Source organism: Podarcis bocagei (assembly GCF_964188305.1).
Source record: "Podarcis bocagei genome assembly, chromosome: 2".
In the NCBI taxonomy this organism is placed as follows: domain Eukaryota; kingdom Metazoa; phylum Chordata; class Lepidosauria; order Squamata; family Lacertidae; genus Podarcis; species Podarcis bocagei.
The window spans coordinates 100,415,653-100,436,770 of NC_138126.1; the positions used below are offsets into that span (position 1 = coordinate 100,415,653).

Genomic DNA, 21,118 nt, shown 5'->3' on the forward strand with positions numbered 1-21,118 from the left:
AGAGCTCTTCACCTGTCTGTTTTCCTCGTTACAGATTACAGTTTGAATGGCTGCTGCAGCCACTCGAAGGAGCTGATTGATGTCTCATTTTGTTTTCAATTTTTGTCTCCCTCTCTTTCTCTTTAAGAGCAAAAAGGACCGTATGAAGGCTTGGATAAGGGCGCGCCTCCCCACCTGGTGCAAAGAAAGAGATTCCTGGTCTATCTACATCTTCGCTCCTCAGTCTAAGTAAGGCAACTTAGTGTGATTGATAACACTGTGGCAGGCAGGGCTCCAGGATTCTGTGCTCAAATAAATATTTGCAGAGCATGGCAGTTGTAGAATTCCCGCAGACTTAACAGTTGCAAGGGGAACTGGAAAAAAATGTTGCCAGCTGAAAGATTTGAACTTGTGCTAATGTCCAATGGCTGCCAGCACCCAGCACCTCTTGAAATCAATTATTACATTGTGTAGCATTAGCTGCTGGCCGTCAACATTGTGGAGGGGCAGTGGGTGGTATCCAACTAATACTTGTTTCATCAGTGCAAGGATTTCTGCTTGTGCAACAAAATAGATTCTGAGGTTTCTTCAAACCCTCCAGAGCAGATTTGGGCAGTGTTTGTGGCACTAACAGGGAACTTCTATTGTATAAACAGAAATCCTTGCACTGGCATAATGAGTTAGTTGGATACCGCCCTCTAGCTCAAAGGTAGAGCACTTGTTTTACATGTGGAAGATGCCCTGATCTCTGGCAACTCCAGTTAAAAGGATCAGGTACCAAGTGATGGGACCCTGGAAAACTCCTACCTGCCAGAGTAGGTCATTCTGGCAAGAGTGTGTTCCTTTAACATTCATTCATATACCCAGAAACAACAGCAAGAGAAACTAAAGTGATTACATGCAGGGATTAGTGTTTGCAGACCGAAACATTTGCTTTAACAAAAATAATTATAATTTTTGCTGCAGTTGCTATTAACAAGTCCATCTTAAGTGTGACTATTTTCTGCTTTCTACTCAATAAACCCTCATGGTGTTGTTGTTTTATAAGTCAACTAGTAAGGAATTCTGCATTAGATAGATGCAAGGTCTCCTCCCTACAGTACCTCTGTAGCATCAGCCATACATTTTGGGACTGGTAGCAGTAGTGATTTTAATGTGATTTCAGTAAGTATAATTGTTTGAATACCACCCCTTATTTTTACTTTGCCCATTGGCCTCTCATACTCTCAGTTGCTACCCTATCTTCACTTGTACACCTGAAAGATTTGCTTTTTGAATGTGTAAGGGTAAGAATTACACTTCCTGACCTCAGAAAACACACACACAAAAAGAAACACACACAAAAAAAAAAAAAACATTTCTGCATGGTTGGTTAATCTGGCCATGTCTTTGACTAGGCATGTCTAGAGCAGTGGTGCATTCAGGCACACGGTGGACAGCCTCTTCTGCAGTAAGTCATTCAGCAGCACACACTACACATCAGGAGCTCATTAATAATCCTATTGCACCCAATGCAGAAACACTGCCAAACTGATTAGCCATCTCCAGCAGAGGCCAAGTAGAAGGGAGTCCAGGTGAGAGTGGTGAACTGTACAGAGCCACAGCAGACAGCCTCCTCTATGAACTCACAAGAACTATTCATTGATTCATTGACTGATTGATTGGTACATTCCTTGTGGCACACTAGCAGTTTTTTCTCAGGCATGTAATTTTGGGATAATAATAAGGTATAACAAACAACTTTAAAAAAAAGTGTGATGTTCCCAACAGAAGATCTTTCTGAGAGTGAGATGCCTTGAAATAAGCTTTGCTGGGAAAAGTTTGAGAGAAGAATTATGCCAACAAATCTCTGTTCCTGAACAATTTGAAATATCTGCAGTTACATTCTAATGAAAGAAATGTGTAAGAGTGGGGATTCAGTTTCCCAAGAGTGGGGGTTGGGGGAGAGGGGATTGTTTCAGACATTTGGTTTAGAAAGAAATGGCAGTCTGCTTAAGGCTTGTGATGACAACTACCGGTATTTCCTAAGTCTTCTTTTCCTCTTCCCTTTCCTAGATTCCGTGTGATATGCAATAAAATAATTACTCACAAGATGTTTGATCATGTCGTCTTGGTAATCATCTTTCTGAACTGCATCACCATTGCGATGGAACGTCCCAAAATTGAGCCACACAGTGCTGTGAGTAGTCGCCAAGCCTCATTGCTTCCTGATGGTTACCACCTTGCTGATCAGATCAAGCTGATGTTGTATTCTTAGCAATGTCTGTTCTTGCCTTCAATCTCTTTAGCCATGGTGTTGGGAGGGGGCTAATCTCAGCTGGTTAAAGGTGATTTAAGTAAAAATACTGGGTCTTGTACTAGTTTTACCAAGAGATCAAAGCACCTGTGGGCAATCACCTCAGCACACCCTCTCTCTTTGGTGATCTAGAGATGATCCTATTTCATGAACAGCCTGAAGGCCACTGTAGTTTCCCTGTAGCTTTTGTAACATCATGAAAAAGTAACACTGGAAGAATGAATACAGTTCCTCAAGGAGAAAACTTTCTTTTTCAACATCACTTTCAGAATTTTGCTTTATGCAACCTTAAGAGGCTTGTGGCACCATAAAGCCCTTTTTTTTCCTTTTCATAATCTTTCACTGACTAGAGCCCACTTCATTGGATGCATCACTCTGATTGAATTGTCACAGCAAGTACTTTCTGCATTCTATTGCCATATGTCTCCAACTTTAACTTCGTTATTTACATATTTTCCCCTTTATGCAGTGTGTATATATAATTACATACCTAATGTAAAGGAGTGCCTCTTCCTTTATGAACATGCTTTTGCCGTGAAATCTGTAGGAGAGACCTTTTTGGACATCCATATATATTGGTATATAAGACAGCAACTCAAGATAGGGCCTTTTCTGTAGTGGCACCCAACCTATATGAAACTCCCTCCCATCAGAAATGTATCTGGTGTCTACTTTGTATGGAATTTGATGCCAAATGAAGACCTATCTCTTCACCAGGGCACTTGGCAGTGGTTGATCAGTGTTGCCCAACTGTAATGGCGGAACTGCTTTTTGCTGTTGGCTTAGGATAGATTTTTGTACTAGTTCTAGCACATTGTGTTTTGCAGTTTTTGTAGCTACATAATAAATATTTATTAATATTTCATTATTGACTTAATTAAATGCAGAATAGTTATTTGATAACTTCGTTGTTTATGACAAAGGACATAATTTAAATTTATTGAATGAATCAAAATAAAGATAACACTCCATGCATCTGATGAGGTGGGTTCTAGTTCACGGAATCATTTGCTGTAATAAAAATGTATCGGTCTTCAATGCACAAGACTCTTTGTTGCCCTTCTAATATGACTGCTTCACACATCTAAAGGGATGAGTGTTTTCAAACACTCATACTTTGCTTCACTTCTGCAATTCCTCCACGTGTTGAGAAATTCATGGCAGCCTTCCTAAGATAAGCTTTTTTAGGACGAGAGGGAGCTAGAGACATCGTGTCATCCTAATAATATGTTTCCACCCCTCACCGTACAAATGTACATATTTGAGCAGGCGTTATGGGGTCACAGAAGCAAGCACACAAGCAGTGCTAGTATCTAAGCAACATCGGCACCAAACTTCTACTTTCAGTGTTAAGGCAAAACTGCCTTCAATTCCCACCTTGGCAAATCCTGTTCGTCGGCTGCCTGGCACATCTGGCCATTACAGATGCACAGCTGACCTCCAGATTTGCATTTATGTGGAATTTGCTGCTGCTTGTCCTGCTGCCATGCTATGCTCTTGGGTTTAAGCATTGTAGTTTATAACAGAAGACAAGGTCTCATCAGTTTATCACTGGCTGTGGCTTATTCTTTTTTTAGTTCTTCACGTGCATGCTGTTACTTTGAGCAATAAATGCCCCTTCCCAGCAGTGGGTGCAAAGGGCTTTCCTTCCTTTTGCCCCGTCAAGCTGTCTTTTATTCCACTCTGCAATATCCAAGAGCAACAGCCATGTGCCAAAGGCATCAAAGTAAGAACACCCCCTTTTTTTCTTTTTTGGCATCCTATTTCCCAAGGCAGAATCAGCTTGTTTTAATACTTGACACAGCTATGGCATCTGTCACAGTTTTCTTCTTCAATAAACATTCAAACGCTTTTGCTTTCTTGGTGTAATGTTGAGTTTTGGTCCTTTCCATCTGTTCTGCATTGGCATTTGTTGGGGGCACAGCACAGAGGAAGGAAAGGAATAGCTCTTTTTTGCACTTCTTTTTCTCCTCTTTGTTTTGATAGGAACAAACATCTTCATTCTGGTTCCCTGCAACATTTGTTTTGATAGATTTGCATAATTGGGTTTTTTCCCAATCAGATTCTAACCAGATAAAGCACATTAAACTGACAGTTCTATTATTTTATTTCAGTTTCTTACCACCTGATCCTATGCATGTTTGCTTGGACATACGCCCCACTGAATTCAATGGTATTGCATCCTGGTGAGCATGCTTAGGATCTGCAGCTTCAGAGAGGCAAAAAGAGGGGCTGATAAACAAAACACACAACCGTTGGGGGGCTTCTGTAACATTGTCAAATGCTATTCAGGCTGCACCCCTCTAGAATCATCTTCCCTTAGCTTAAAATGAGAGCTGAAAGCAAAGAGTATTTTTCAAATGGTCACATCCATTCAAATTACTGAAATTCAAACCATCAAGGAATTGGTGTCAGTTTCAGACATCCTATTTGGGCTATATTGAATTAAAAACAGAATATACCGGTAAATTCAAACTTGGCAAGTTATATTAAATGCACCCATTTGAATGCTCTGGAGTTCTATTAAATTTGAATATGAAATGACAGTTTTAGTTATTGAAATGCTTTAAAGTCAAAGTACCGGCAACTGAAATTTCTGGGTTTGGAATTGAAGCCATCCATACAACTTAACAGCATGTTTGGCTGATGAACAAATGAAAGGTTTTACATATTGTCATGGGCGAAGGTCTTTTAGGAGTCCAACTGGTGTCACAAAACAAGCAAGAGGTTAAAATAAATTTTCGGTTTTCATACCACCAGGGCCAGATATTTTGCTACCTGGAGCAAAGGATAAGATGGTGCTCCTCCCAATTCCACAACCGAAAGCCAGATAAATTGATTGTTGAATCTTACTTTTAACACTGGTGACCAGATAACATCTTTTTTTAAAATAAAATTTTTATTAGGGTTTTCAAAAAGTTTTTTAGTCAAACGCAACAACAAACAGACACAACACACAACACACACATAACAAATATAATTTTAAAATCTTAATTTCTTAACCACTTTCCCGGACTTCCCCCACCTCCCCTTCTTGCATCCCTATTCCAATAATTAACTCAACAAGTTCTTATCCCCAAATTATCCCTTATTAACATTTTACTTAAATTATCTTAATTTATCGAATTTAAACTTCTAAACCTCATTTTAATACATAACATTTACCCCTTTTTCTAAGGTCGACCCAAGTTCCCTTTCACGAGTTTCCCAATTTTTATAATTGTTACCCAACAGCTTATCCAATAAAAACATATAATTATACCCCTTTGGATTCCAAAATCTCCCCCCCCTTCCCCAGTTTTGCTCCCCAAAAATTGTCTTTCAGTCTATCAGATAACATCTACTACCACACTGGAGAGTAGCATGGCAGAGTAGCTGGTCCAGAACAGGTCATGTAGCAACAGAACAAAATGGCTCGAGGCTCAGGAAGGAAAGTCACAAGATGATAATGCTTCCCCAGGGCAGCTGCCACCTTAGGCAGTTGCCTCACCCTGCCTAATGATAGGGCCAGCCCTACAACCCATGTTGATGAAGCTACCACAAAGGCTGTCATTTCAAAACATGTTGCAGTTAGTCATTAGAAGCAGCTGCATCAAAAACTAGTCCTACCCTGGAGATCAAGCTTTCAGACCCAAGACATTCCAGTGTTAAGGCTGTGAGCATCATTCCTTATGGAGCCAAAACAGCACTGCTCAGCTCACACACAGGAGGGAAGTTATCAGCAGGATTGGTGAGGAGAAAACCCAAAGCTTGCAGTAGTACAAAAATCTTTAAAGGGAGTGAAGACTCTGAAGACTCAGCAGCATGCGCAGTGGGCACAGAATGCTGACCAGAGTGGGGTGGGCAGACAGTGGGAAGGGAGAATAGAATGGAACAGAGCGGCTGTAATCCTAATTAGGAGCACTACAGCATTTTGAAGCAATTCCACCCTGTGTTCCGCTAAAGTTCTCTCTTTTCTGGGTCACAAAATCTGCATCCCATAGATTTCAAGGAACTACCTCCAGATGTGTGCCTTTGTAGCTTAGCCACTTCACACCGACTAAGATTTCCATAACTGGTAAAGCACATAATTTTGTTTTAAATGATTGCGTGACCCACAAAGAACTGTGGCATGAAAACAAATTTAAGTTTCTGCTTTTTCTTTTCTTTCTTTTTACTTCCCCTCCCCCCACCCACAGAAACTGAACATGTGTGTTAGTTAGTTAGTTAATAAAATGTGCTCTTCATTAAGGCTGGGAGTTTTCAAACTTTTGTCAAATGGGGCTTCACATGAATCCCTTTCCAAATATTAAAGTAAAAACGCTCTTTTAATGAGCGAGCAATCATTGACACTGTTCTCCATTAACTTGCTTTATAAAACAATTCTTACATGAGTGATTTGGATAGGGCGAGAGCTATTTTGAGCTTGTGGGCCATTATTAACTTTCAGATGCTTTTCTTAAAAAAAAATAAAAATCCCTCTATTGCATGTTGTCAGGGAGGTTATTAGGAAACAAACTCACATCTGGTTTGGTTGAATTTAGCAATTGTTCTTTGCATGCAGGACCTATGAAAGAATTAGCCGTTTTAAGAGTAAATAGTCATAGGGTTTCAAAATGGTGCCTGCCAGCACACAGAATTCAGAAGAAACCACTTAATATCAAACAGGCAGCGGCGGGCGCCCATATCACTGCTATATACCAGGACTGAAAGGAGGAGGGATGAGGCATTGGTGAGGTCAGCATGGTGCAGATGCACTGGTGGAACCAATCTGGTGTTCCCACCGTATTATTCACACTGTGCCAACCTCACAACCACTTTGTCCCTCCCCATCTCTGTCCTGGTATGCAGAAGCTATGAGGGCAGCTGGAGGCCATGTGGGTGCCATTGCCCCAGCCCTCCATCCACTACTGAACAGAGGTCTTTTAACTGGCATTTTATTTCAGGGGGGGGGGAATAAGGTGGCCCAGGTACAAAAGAGGACAGGGGTGTGTGTGGCTCCTGCAGCTTCAGTGGTTGTGGAGAAGAGGGAATTTCAGTGGGTGTGACTTCCCCTCCTGAGCAAGGGCTTAGGTCTGGGGGCCACGGGAAACGTAAGGATAAAAGATGGGCATGGGAAAAGATTTTGAAGTGGGGCTGGGGTGGTGTTGATCAGAAGTGTCAAGTAGAGCAACCAGGAAGATTAAATGGGAAACGGGGTGGGGTGGAGAAAGACATGCCCCTGAAGCTGAGGAACAGAGAAGCAGCTCAGAATTTGTTCTCAAGTTCATGGAGGATAAGGCTTTCCATGGCTACTAGCCATGGTGGCTATGTTGGGTCTCCACTGTTGAAAGCAGTGCTGCTGGATAGTACAAGTTGGGAGATCGCTGTTTCACTGAGGGTCTGACTTCCTGTAGGCATTTTAATGGCCACTGTAAGAACAGGATGCTAGTCTAGACGGGCCTCTTCTTGTGTTATGTGTAGACCAGCATGGCTCTTATGTGCAGAAGAATAGTCTTTGAATTCAAGTGTGAGAAAACTGAATAAATTTTGGATTAAAAGTGACCAACTCAGACAGGATAGAAGAGAGCTGGACCATGAATCATGGGCTTACAAAGGATTTCAGTAGTCCTCTACCTTGGTATTGGGAGTGGAGGACAGTGTAAAAAGCCCTAAAGGGAGTCAGGGCTCATATACTAACTTCTCCATGGAAAAGACTTCTTGCCTAGAAACCAAAATAGATATTACTTGAGCTTCAGTCGTCTCTACCAATTATTCTTTGCCTTCCAGAGATGTGGATTTTCTAACCGCCTCAAGCCAGTTCTCTTGCTGTCCCAGATCCAGCCAGCCTGTCACCGCAGTGGGGGAGGGAGGGAGCACTGCCTCTAGACAATGTGCAATCCCTTTCTGAGAATTCTCTCTGTGGTCTGCAGAGATTACACTCTAAAATTGCTGCATGCTTCACGCGAAGGAGTCTAATATTCCAAACCTTTTCTGACTGCTATTAATATTTTATCTGCAGCCCTTAAAGCAGGACCTTATCCAGTCCTCCAGCAGCTCGTCTGCATGGCATGCTTGCTGACCTTGTAGAGACCCATCTTTTGTGCAGTACTCTGAAGAAGGCAGGGAATGTTTTCCTGGTGAAGAAACTTGTGTGGTCACAGCAGGAACCTGCAAGATTTGATTAATTACAGAGGCCAGTCTGGAAAAGTGGCTATTAACTGATTCCCGAGTCATTCTCCACACATCACGATCTATCATGTTTTGAGTTTTGAACAGCATTCTTATCTTAGAGGCCTCGTCTTCTTCCTCAGCATAATCAGAGATTGCAAAGAGATTAGTCTGAAGTGTGATGTCTTTAATTATTATCATTGCAAAGTCTCTTTTCCACTGGCTACTTCTGTGATCATTTGTAAATGTGATCCAGAGAGGATCCTTAGCCACCCCTGGGGAACCTATGGACTTTGGCTAAGCTATAGGGATGTCAGGTTAGGCTTGGATTTCCCACAGGTACCCTTTGGGGAAATGACTGGAGGTTTTTATGAAAAATGAATTAGATAAGGACTGTAATGCAGTGGTATGTAACAGCTAAATGCTAACAAATTTTGGTTGCTGTGGAGTTTCCCAATAACAACATGGCCATTAAGGTGTACTTTGCATAAGTAATAGCTTTTGGTACTATCCTGTTTCCAAATATTCAGGGTTCAGCATTTCGCACTGGGGAGGTAGAGACCACCAAGAGGAATATATATAATTCCCCTGAAGGTCACAGACAACTTTAGGCAGCTATATCAGCCTTCCCCTACCTGGTGCCTTCCTAATGTTTTGAAGTTCAGCTCCCATCATCTCTTACCATGCTGGCTACCGTGGAAGAGAGAGTTAGAATCCAAAACATCTGGAGGGTACCAGGTTTGAGGAAGACTGAATTAGAAAAAGGATGAGGTTTGTTTCTGTGTTCATTGCTAATTGAGGTTCAGCTGTGTACATTGCTGGAAATGAGTAGGTTGGCCTCATGTGCTCAAAGGTAACGCAAGTGTGGACCCTGGGTTGATACTGCTTGAAACTTGCATTGTTTTTATTTGTTTCATTTCATATTACAGTGGTACCTCAGGTTAAGTACTTAATTCGTTCTGGAGGTCCGTTCTTATCCTGAAACTGTTCTTAACCTGAAGCACCACTTTAGCTAATGGGACCTCCCGCTGCTGTCACCGTGCAATTTCTGTTCTCATCCTGAAGCAAAGTTCTTAACCCGAGGTACTATTTCTGGGTTATCGGAGTCTGTAACCTGAAGCGTATGTAACCCGAGATACCACTGTACTATAATTTCCCATAAATTAGCAGAGATGATAGATAGATAGATAGATAGATAGATAGATAGATAGATGATAGATAGATAGATGATAGATAGATTAGATGATAGATAGATAGATAGATAGATAGATAGATAGATAGATAGATAGATAGATGATAGATAGATAGATATAGATATTAATGAAAGCACAAAAATCTGTTTCTGTTCTCACTGCATTGACTCTCCTGAACTACACCTTAAATGTAGAGAAAGGAAGAAAATTCACAGGACTCGGGTCAAAAGAAAAAGGATACTCACACATCTTTCAGATTCCCTTCACACATGTGGATTAGGAAACCCAGCTCTGCACGAACAGCAGTCATAGAGGAAACTGAGGTGGACAGCTGTGGTAATGTGGCAGATAGGAGGGTGGGATCTAGATTTTCCTCCCCTTACAAGAACTGCTTTGCATGCCTACCTCCAGAAAGCTGGTGCTCAGCTTGTTTGTAAAGCAAGGATGGTACCAAGACTCTCAGCAATGTATTTAATATGTCCTGAACTTTACATGGAATGCACAACAGCCCCACACAACACACACTATTTCTGGTGCCTTCCACTTTCTATCAGGCACTTCCATGTATTCTGGAATTCTTAGTACAAGTAAAAAGATGTCACTGCTCATTCTAGGAATATAGAGAAAGATGTGAGATGGTACTGCGGGAAAATGATTTGCAGTGCATATCCCACCTCAATGTATAAGAGAGCCAGCAGCTGTCCATGGTACTAACACAGATAAAAGTGCATAAGAAAAAGCAAAGGGGCGTTCATGAAATTAAATGTTATCCTGTACATATTTGGACTTGTTTCTTCTTTGATAGCAAACATTGTGGGTATTTCGGCATGAAAGCAAGAAACCATTTAGCAGCTCCCAGGTATGTAAATATGCACAGCTTGGCAAATGAGATTAAAATATTGCATCTCTCTCTCTCTCTTTTTAAATAGGAACGAATTTTCCTCACACTCTCCAACTATATTTTCACAGCAATCTTCCTGGCTGAAATGACCATCAAGGTAAATTACCCTTTGGCCTTTTGGCCTCATCCTGAACCCTCATGAAACACATCTTTCCTACCTACTGAACTCATTTCATCAGTATAAGCTCTATGCCAGTACTCACATGTCCTGTGAAAACGGGCTTCCCTACTGGGACATCCCAGCATGCACATGCAAAACCTCTGAGAGTGTTTGGAACTCATATGCACTCATTGAGTTCTAAACAATTAAGCTACATGTTTGTAGCAGCTAATAGAGCAAGAATAGAAACCAGATGGTGCTGGACTACAGTTTCCACCATCCCTTTTCCTTGGCCATGCTTGCCTGGCCTGATGAGAATTGGAATCCAACAACATGGGGAGCCACAAGTTCCCCATCCCTGTTAACTGAGGTTGGCTAGTGGAGTGTGTTCTCCCATCTGTTGACCTTATGAACCACAGAACTGAGACCCTGTGCAGCAGCTTGCCATGTAACCTAAATGAAGACCAAGCACATTCCACAAGGGCTCATTTTCGACATCTCAGTTTGTATCTGCTATATGCTCTTTTAAGAGATTTACCATTCAGACCTGCTTGCCTCTGAAAAGGCCAGAGTTTTAAATGCTCGGCTGAAACTTTCTAACTTGCTGGGAATTGGTGGGGATGTCACCCTTTCCCACCAGTGTGTAGGAATAAATGCTTCCAACGAAGCTAGCGTGTGTGAAATTAGCAACCTCTCAAATGATTCATTTTAGTTGTTGTGGTGACCTTGTAGCACCTGAAAACTGTTTGAAAGCCTTGTGGCTCAGGATAGCATATGGTCAGCAGCTTCCAACCATTTATATCTGCAGTCAGCTGTAAGAAAATATTAATCGTGTGTGCCATTCTTTTATGTAATTTCTATACATTATTGCAGACACTTTTGCGCAATTAGGTTTTAACTGCATTAAAAATACATCAGCTGTTAAAGGCACAATCTGGGATGTTTCTGCATAGTTATTTTTTACGAACCTTACATTATAACACTTTGCAGGATTGGCTTAGTTGTGTTTCTATAACTGGGAAGCCAATGCATTTGCAGTCTCATATCTGTAAATAATGCATTCAACATATTGACTCAAGTCGTCTTCTTTTGTTGCAATTTTGACATCTTGACAGGTGGTGGCGTTAGGCTTGTGCTTTGGTGAGAAGGCATACTTGAGAAGTAGTTGGAATGTGCTGGATGGGGTGTTGGTTCTCATCTCAGTGGCTGACATCCTGGTTTCGATGGTTTCCGATAGCGGCACAAAAATCCTTGGAATGCTAAGAGTCTTGAGGCTACTGCGAACTCTCAGACCATTAAGGTAAGGAAACTACAGAGGGTTATGTAGGATGGTCAAATGTTGTTGGGCTAGGTGTCGGGAAATGATGAATCCAGTGTGTCATGGAAAGAAATAAGGGTGCTCTTGAAGAAATAAGGAGTGGAAGGACACCTATACTGGGGGAACATACCATTAAATGTTTGCAGATGAAATCTGTACTTGAGAGAGCGCCACAGGCCTCAGCAGAGATGCTAGAGGCACAGCACACTGCTTCAGGATGCTATGTTCAGTGACCTTTGGCAAAAGCAGTCTGTTGCTCATGCTAAATAATAAATTGAATTTGTATGAAAAGAAACTGTCTGTCTCACAGTGGATACACATGACCAAATATCTGGGCTTTTTTGTTTAATTGATAGTCCTTTCCTTATGTTGTCAACTGCCCTGTGATCGTTGTAAATAATTGTGACAGTTTTACTGTAAACAAAATAATTTCAGACAAGTCTCCAGTTAATAATAATAATAATCTTTAGCATACACCTGAAAGAGTAGTTTGTTGGATAATGCCTTAGATCAGATGGTAGTGAATGCCACACTGTGGTGGATGCAAGGCTAAAAGTAGGAGCTCTTAGGGTCCTCTACCATCAAATGTAGTAGCCAAGCAGGGTTGTAAAGGAAGAAGTGGTCTCTCAAATAGCTGGGTCCCAAGATGTTTAGGCAGTGTAAATAAGTAACAACACCATGAACCTGCCTGCTGGTATACAAACAGCCAGTGCAGCTGCTTCAACAAAAGTGTAATATGGTGTCTTGGGTTTTTCCTTCTGCCGAAATAATGTTTTTTGGGGACAGATGAGTGATGAGTGATCAAGACTGCTGTTACAACTAGCATGCTTCTCCCTGGAGAGACCAGGGATGATTAGGTGCTTGTTTACTGAGGTCTGTTGACAACCTGCATTATAGCACTCTGAAAAGACGCCGTTTAAAAGAAGAGAGAAGGAATTCCAAGTGTTGTTTGTAGATAACTTTCTGAGGTGCTGTGGCATTAACTACTCATTTAGATTTATTTATTTTTTTAATGCTACCCTTCCACAAAGTGTTCTGTACAGTTTATAAAAGTTATGAATCGGTTAAATAAAGACACAAGAAAATAACATCAGGGTATGTATTAACAGGGACACGGGGGGCACTGTGGGTTAAACTAGAGAGCCTAGGACTTGCCAATCAGAAGGTCAGCGGTTCGAATCCCCGCGACGGAGGGGAGCTCCCATTGCTCGGTCCCTGCTCCTGCCAACCTAGCAGTTCAAAAGCACGTCAAAGTGCAAGTAGATAAATAGGTATTGCTCCGGCGGGAAGGTAAACAGTGTTTCCATGCGCTGCTCTGGTTCGCCAGAAGCGGCTTAGTCATGCTGGCCACATGACCCGGAAGCTGTACACCGGCTCCCTCGGCCAATAAAGCGAGATGAGCGCCACAACCCCAGAGTCTGCCACGACTGGACCTAATGGTCAGGGGTCCCTTTACCTTTACCTTTACCTTTATGTATTAACAACAATATCAGTGCAGCCAATACAAGATCATAGGGAACTTCCTACTGAATCTATTTGTCCATCATGCTCAGTGTTGTCTACACAGACCGATAGAAGCTCTTCAGGGTTTTAGGCAGGGGGCCTCACCCAGCCCTACCTAGAGATGCTGGGAATTGAGCATGGGACATTCTAAATACAAAGAAGATGCTCTACTGTTGAGCTACAGCCAATCATTAGGGGGGCGGAATAATTATTGTGAAATACCTAAGATGCATATAACTAAAAAAAAGTAAATTTTTTTTTGCAAAATTAAAATAACTTTACCTGGTGCTGGAAAGACCACAGTGTAGGTATCAGGCAAAAGGCCCGCTCCTTAGTAACCACACATTTCATTTAGTGGAGGCATCTAGAGTACAACCTCTAATGAAGATCTTAAGGCATATGCAGAAAAAGGTGAACCTTCCAGTAGCATGGCCCCAAGCCATTTAGGAGATTAAAGAATAATATTAGCACCTTGAATTCGGCACAGAAATATATTGAAGCCATTGCAAATGTTAAAGTCCTGATGTGATAGTTAATATTCTCACTGCCCTATATTGGAACAGCTGACTTTCCAGACTGTTTCCACAGTTAGCCCCATGTATAACTGTCAGGGAACTGCCATCGGAGGAACAGGTGGAGGGGCTCAGGGAGGAAGAAAGAGACTCAACAGCTGAAGCAGGAACCAGCAGGGGGAGGAGTGGATCTCTGAGGGAATGCGAGCAGGAGGGAGGGCTCAGAGACGCTTCCAGCGAGAACAGTGGGGAGGTATCTGAGGCGCCCATGGGGAGACCCACGCCTCGCCGGAAACTGTCACGCCGTGAATCCAGGAGACGCGTTTCCGTTAAGGAGCTTCTTTGCTGGAAGCGCTTCCGCAGGCAGCCACTGTCAGACTCTACTAGTGATTAGAGCAGACATGTCTGAGGAGCTCTGTCACACACAGAGGTTTGTGGAGCCGCACAAACTCTGAGGGAGCACGATTTTACGCACAAGCAGCTAATCATCCCATCATAGCAGTCTGACAGTCTCTGTACGCTGCCTGTGCAGGAGAAAGCATCATGAGCGACCCAGCCGGAACCGGAGGAGCAGGGGTTGGGACTGGTCCAAGCTTGGAAGAAAGATACCGAGCGTTGGAAGTCCAACTTGCGTTGCAGACGGCGAGGCTTGAGGAGAGGAGGGCTCAGGATGCAGACCAGAAGGGGAGAGCCACTCAGTTCCCCAGAAAGGTACCAGGATTGGTGCAGAAGTTTGGGGGGGACCCCAAGGATTACCATGCCTTTAGGACAGAGATGCAATATGCCCTTAATGTGCAGTTTGATGAGTTCCCTGATGAGGAATCGCGAGTTGCTTTCGTAATTGGGCACCTTGAGAAAGGGGCGCGGGACTGGGTTCGACCCCTAATGGCAACGCACAATGACGTCCTAAAGGACACGATGAAGTTCTTTCGTGCAATGGATATCATGTTTTCCAGCGATATTGAGGAAGGGGTGGTGCGCAGACAGCTAATGGCTTGCAAGCAGGGAAGCCGATCTGTCCGTGCGTACTGGACTGAATTTACCATGCTGGTTCACAGATTGGGTTGGGATTTATCGGCGGCACCCATTCAGATGCTATTTGAAGAAGGTCTTTCTTCGGCTGTGAAAGATGAACTGTCCCGGAGCCCCAGGGCGGTGTCTATGGATCAGCTGACCAAATCTGCGCTGACCATAGGAGCGCGCCAGGAGGCAAGAGCCTTGGAGAGGCGGGAAGGGAGAGGGGAACGTTGGAAGGAGTTCCGCATTCCAGACATTCCTGAGCCAGCTTTCCCGCCGGCAGAGCCGATGGAAATCGGAACAGCGCGCGCGCGCGCATTTTCAAAGCCCAGTGAGGGGGCTAAGAAGGAGGGAAAGGGCGCCCGGAAATGCTATCTCTGCCAACAGCCAGGCCACTTTGCCAGAGTCTGCCCCCAGAGGAAGGAATGGCAAGGGATGGTGGGAGCTGTTGAGGGAGGAGAGCAGGGAGAAACAGAGCAGGTAAAAGCCAACGCCTGGTTGCCACAGTCGGGGCACTGCAGCCAGGCCAAAGAGCAGTGAAAGTGCCCGTGCCAGAAGCTCCTCAACCTGCTCTAGTGATTGAAGTGTCGCTAGAGCTGCAAAATGGACACCCCCTAAAAATAAAGGCGCTGTTGGACTCAGGCAGCTCCTGCAATTTTATGAGCAAGGAGTTTGCTGCTGAACACCAGATACAGACTATCCCTTTAAGCAACCCCCTGCAGGTGACCACGATCGATGGCAGGGAGTTGTTGGGAGGAGGAGTCAGCTTGCAGACCGTCCCAATGATAATGAGGGTGGCAAGGCACACAGAACTGATAGCGTTTAATGTGGCCACCTTGGGAGGCGCTCCCATTATTTTGGGAATGAGCTGGCTAGCGCTACATGATCCGCTGGTGGGCTGGCATCAAAGAGTGGTTTCCTTTGGTTCAGCACATTGCTTAGAACACTGCAAAGGGGAAAAGGGTTCAGCAGGGGCCCAAGCCACCCTAGCAGGGACTGAAGTAATGGAGAAGGTGAAGGTACCACCACAGTATGCAGATCTCAGCGACGTGTTCAGTGAGAAGGAAGCTGACCAACTACCCCCGCATAGGCCCTTTGATTGCCAGATCAATTTACTCCCTGGAGCACAGCTTCCTGTAGGCAAGTTGTATGCCATGTCAGACAGAGAAATGCAGGAGTTGCGAGAGTTCATTGACAAGAACCTGAAGAGAGGCTTCATCAGAGAGTCCAAAGCAGCGGGGGGTAGCCCAGTGTTTTTTGTGGATAAAAAGCACACGGACAAGCCGAGACTTGTATGTGATTTCAGGCGGTTAAATGCAGTGACAGAACCAGTGGCTTTCCCTATGCCCAGGATTGATGATATTTTGACCAGGGTGCGGAAGGGAAAGATTTTTACAAAGCTGGATCTAAGGGGGGCGTACAACCTGATACGTATAAGGAAAGGGGATGAATGGAAAACCACCATGTTCACCCCTTTGGGGGCATTTGAATATCTCGTTATGCCTTTTGGATTACAAGCAGGCTCAGCGTGTTTTCAATCGTTTATGAACCACGTACTGGGTCCTTTGCTCTACAAGAATTGCGTCGCCTTCCTAGATGATGTGTTGGTGTATTCGGAGAATGAGGAGCAACATGTGAGAGACGTCAGAGAAGTGTTGAGCAGGCTGCAAGCCAACAGGCTGTGGGTGAAACTGGAGAAGTGTCAGTTTCATACCAAGGAGGTGGAATTCCTGGGGTACCGCCTGTCAGACAAGGGATTGGCCATGGATCCCGGCAAGGTTCAGGCAGTGCTGGAATGGAAAACACCCAAAACCAAGAAGGATGTGCAGAGGTTCCTAGGGTTTGGGAACTTTTATCGTAAGTTCATCTGAAACTTCGCCCACCTGACGGCGCCCATTACGGACTGTCTCAGCAGTAAAAAGAAGTTTGTTTGGACGGCGGAGGCGGAGCGAGCGTTTGAGGAACTGAAAAGGGCCTTCGCCTCTGAAGAACAACTTCTGCATGTGGATTTACAAAAGAAGCTGAGGGTCGAAACAGACGCATCTGACAGAGCCATAGGGGCGGTGCTTCTTCTGCAGCCGGGGAAGGAGGAGTCAGAGTGGCGACCGTGTGCCTTCTTTTCGCGAAAGCTGAACAAATCCGAGAGGAACTACACGGTGTACGACCGGGAACTTCTTGCTATTCATGAGGCTTTCCGGAGATGGAGGCACCTGCTAATTGGTGCACAACATAAGGTGCAAGTGTGCACGGACCATAAGAATCTAGAGTATTGGAGAACTGCGCGAGTGCTCAACCAACGGCAGTTGAGATGGGCCCAGGAGTTCTCCAAATTTAACTTTGAGATTTGTTACGTGCCAGGCCCAGAGAACGTTAGGGCGGACGCTCTCTCACGCAAACCCGAATATTTGGAGGGGGAGGGGGCACCCGAAGAGACCCATGTCATTCCAGAGGACCGCTGGGTGTGTGGGGCGGCATTGGTGGGGCAAAGGGAATTGGTAGAGGGAACGGTGCATGATGAATACGCCCAGGACAAACTCAGGGGTCTCAGGAGGGAGGGAGACAAACCCGGGGGTTTTGAGGAGAGAAACGGGGCGTTGTACTACAAGGGAGCGTTATATATACCTGAAGGGGAATTAAGGGAGAAGGTACTCAAGCAACTGCACGATAGCCCCACAGCAGGGCATTTTGGGCAACACAAAACCATGTGGCTGGTTACCAGGGAATTTTGGTGGCCCAAGGTCAGGGAAGATGTGCGGGAGTATGTGAGAGGGTGTGACCAATGCCAACGAGCCAAGGGGGAGAGGCGGGCACCGGCAGGTTTATTAGAACCACTACCCACACCTGAAAGACCATGGGAAACAGTGGCAATAGATTTCATGACTGATCTGCCAAGGTCTAGAGGGAAAACAGCCATCATGGTTGTGGTAGACCTGTTAACTAAAATGGCCCATTTTATAGCCTGCTCACATGCGGTCACAGCAGAAGAAACCGCTAAATTGTTTGTAGAAAATGTGTTTAGGTTGCATGGCGCCCCCTTGAGGGTGGTTTCAGACCGAGGGAAACAATTTACTTCCAGGTTCTGGAGGAAGCTCATGAGCTTACTGCATGTAGAGGTTAATTTCTCAACTGCCCGTCATCCAGAAACCAACGGGCAGGCGGAAAGAGCTAATGGTGTCCTCCAGCAATATTTGAGGTGTTATGTGAATGACAGAGAGAATGATTGGGTGGAGAAGCTGGCGTTGGCAGAATTTGCCTACAACAATGCAGAGAACGTGTCCACGGGGATGAGCCCCTTTTTGGCTAATCACGGGTGCCATCCCCGAGCCTTCCCAGGGGGGGAAGGGGAGAACTGGAGCGTTCCAGCTGCAGAACAGTTCGTTGAAGAAATGGAAGCGATCCATCGCCAGCTCCAACTTAACTTAAACAGGGCCAAGGAGGAATATAAGAGGCAGGCAGACAAAAACAGAAGGGAAGGTGAAAGCATTAGGGTGGGGGACCAGGTGTGGCTGTCAACCCAAGGGTTACCATTCAAAGGGGGTTGTAAGAAGTTAAGACCCAAAAGGCTGGGCCCATTTGAAGTCACGCAGCAGGTCAACCCAGTGGCTTTCAGACTCCGGTTACCGAACCACATGAAGCTGCACCCAGTTTTCCACAGGTCGTTGCTGTCACCGTATAAAGGAGACAGAGAAGGGAGGGTCACTAGGGGGCCAGCAATGGAGGAGAAGGAACACAGCTACCATGTTGCGGAGATCCTCGATTCCAGGTGGAAGGGAGATCAAGTAGAGTATTTGGTAATGTGGGAAGGGGAACCGGAGTCGGAAAACACCTGGGTTAGGGCAGAGGATGTCAATGACGAAGTTTTAATAGAAACTTTTCATCAGAGGTTCCCACGTAAACCTCAGCCCGTAGCGAGGTTCCGGAGGAAATACTTTGCCACCACCGACGAAGAAGAGGAGTTGGAGGGGTTCACAGATTCCGAGGAGGAGGAGGATTCAGCGAGCCAAGACGGCGATCAATGGAGGGAATTGTTCGAGACGTCTGAAGATGAAGAAGATTCTTTTCGGGGTTTTAACCCTTCACCTCCCAGAGGAGAGGAAATGGGAGGGGTGAGGGGGGCCCTGGAGGGGAGGTGGATGTCAGGGAACTGCCATCGGAGGAACAGGTGGAGGGGCTCAGGGAGGAAGAAAGAGACTCAACAGCTGAAGCAGGAACCAGCAGGGGGAGGAGTGGATCTCTGAGGGAATGCGAGCAGGAGGGAGGGCTCAGAGACGCTTCCAGCGAGAACAGTGGGGAGGTATCTGAGGCGCCCATGGGGAGACCCACGCCTCGCCGGAAACTGTCACGCCGTGAATCCAGGAGACGCGTTTCCGTTAAGGAGCTTCTTTGCTGGAAGCGCTTCCGCAGGCAGCCACTGTCAGACTCTACTAGTGATTAGAGCAGACATGTCTGAGGAGCTCTGTCACACACAGAGGTTTGTGGAGCCGCACAAACTCTGAGGGAGCACGATTTTACGCACAAGCAGCTAATCATCCCATCATAATAACACATTGTAGTAATCCACCAGGCCCTTGTAAATCTGGATTACTTGCAACTAATTTTTTTTTCCTGGCTGCTATTGCCAGGATCAAATACAAGAGAAACCAACATTTAAAATGTATTCAGAATAATTGGGGGGGGGGAGGGGGTTGAATACTATTCTGTCCTGGCTTTGGCTTCCAAAATAGATGTATGAATTATTCACTCTTCATAACACTACGCTACAAGTCATTTTTCGTGGCTCTTTTCTATCATATTAACACTTCTCTGAGTGTTGAAGGCAAATCTGAATTTCCCTCACTTTGTGACAAGTGCTCTGATCGGACTAGTAGGCTTAAAGCTGGCAAACGTGTTCCAGCAGATATGAGACTGACAGGTGTTTAGGATGGAGCTGTCTGCATGGTGCAAGTTTAGCAGAAAGAATCGAGACTGCTGAGGCTAGCAGAACTGGGAAATACTCCAGGAATTAGATGGGGAGGTATGTTTTGGAAGGGGGAGTAACACATGCCCTGACTTCAATTTTCTTCATTTGTCATGCACTTGACACTAGCTTAAAACCATTCTCACTACAGCCTCAGGTAGCTGAAATGGATGGGTTCTCTACACGGAGAGCTAGATCACATTCCTGATCTACAGGAATGCAGCATCCCCATTCCCAAATATTAGTGCTACCTCTAGTCAGCCTCAGCTGCTGCCCCCCGCCCACCCACAACCTCTTGGATACCACTGAGCTTCTGTTCCTGCCTACCACCTCCGTGGTCTCTGATCCACCACACTATTAATTTAGAGCCAAAAAGCCCTGCTGATTTTACCATTAAGGGTCCCTGGAGCCCTTAAGCAAAAACATATTGCCCTCTTTCAGTGATTAGGGATTAGTTGTATTCTGTAAAAGTCTTTACATTTTTGTTTCCTGAAGACATGAGAACTGCATTAGCATTGAAGCTGAGTAGGAAACGACAGAGAGGTTTTTAAGCCAAAGCTGTGCACGTTTTTGCACCAAGTAATCCAAATGTGTTTTGGTGCCCGGAATAAATAGTGCAACTTACATAATGCATATTGCAACATTTGGATGTGATTGTTTTTCATTATATAGTCTACTTCAAGGAATTTGCAGGGGGGGGCCCTTCCCACGCCAATGAAAAATATAGAAGAACGTAGATCTGGTGGGGAAATGGTGAAGCAGACTAGAGAATAGAGCCAAGGGAATGACAGAAGAATCCCTGTCCAGCCTTTCATCAAAACATGCCTGCGCACATCCAAATCTTCCCCCACCCTAGCACCAAGTGTAACTGTACTCTTTGCTACCAAAAGGAAACAGCTTAGACAAACACGCCTCCCTTTTTATCCAAAGAGGCGCCACTTCATACATGCACTCTGTGATGTGGTGTCCGCAACGGATGCAAACCATATGGGCACTTCTCCACATGGTATGTTGTTTGTGTGAAGCGCTGCCCTTGTGATTCAAGCCAGTTTTAACCGCGCCAGCAAAGCCTTGGAGGTTGTGCAAGCTTTGTTGGCCAGGAACTATGTGTCCAAGGCTTTACACAAGGTTTGCCATGTGGCAGGGCACACATGGCTCACATCCTTGGTGGCCATCACACCACGGCCACACGCACATCCATATTAACCTCTAC

The 21,118-nt window shown here is 44.9% G+C and overlaps 1 protein-coding gene across 11 annotated transcripts in view; it reads left to right on the forward strand.

The window, feature by feature from the left end:
- Window positions 1-21,118, forward strand: part of CACNA1G (calcium voltage-gated channel subunit alpha1 G) — a 330,748-nt gene that overhangs the window by 250,929 nt on the left and 58,701 nt on the right. For all 11 annotated transcript variants that reach the window (XM_081184510.1, XM_081184519.1, XM_081184511.1 and 8 more), the window contains 4 exons: window positions 128-228; window positions 2,035-2,158; window positions 10,527-10,595; window positions 11,714-11,898. In XM_081184510.1, the coding sequence (XP_081040636.1) occupies window positions 128-228; window positions 2,035-2,158; window positions 10,527-10,595; window positions 11,714-11,898 (479 nt within the window). The remainder of the gene's footprint in view (window positions 1-127; window positions 229-2,034; window positions 2,159-10,526; window positions 10,596-11,713; window positions 11,899-21,118) is intronic.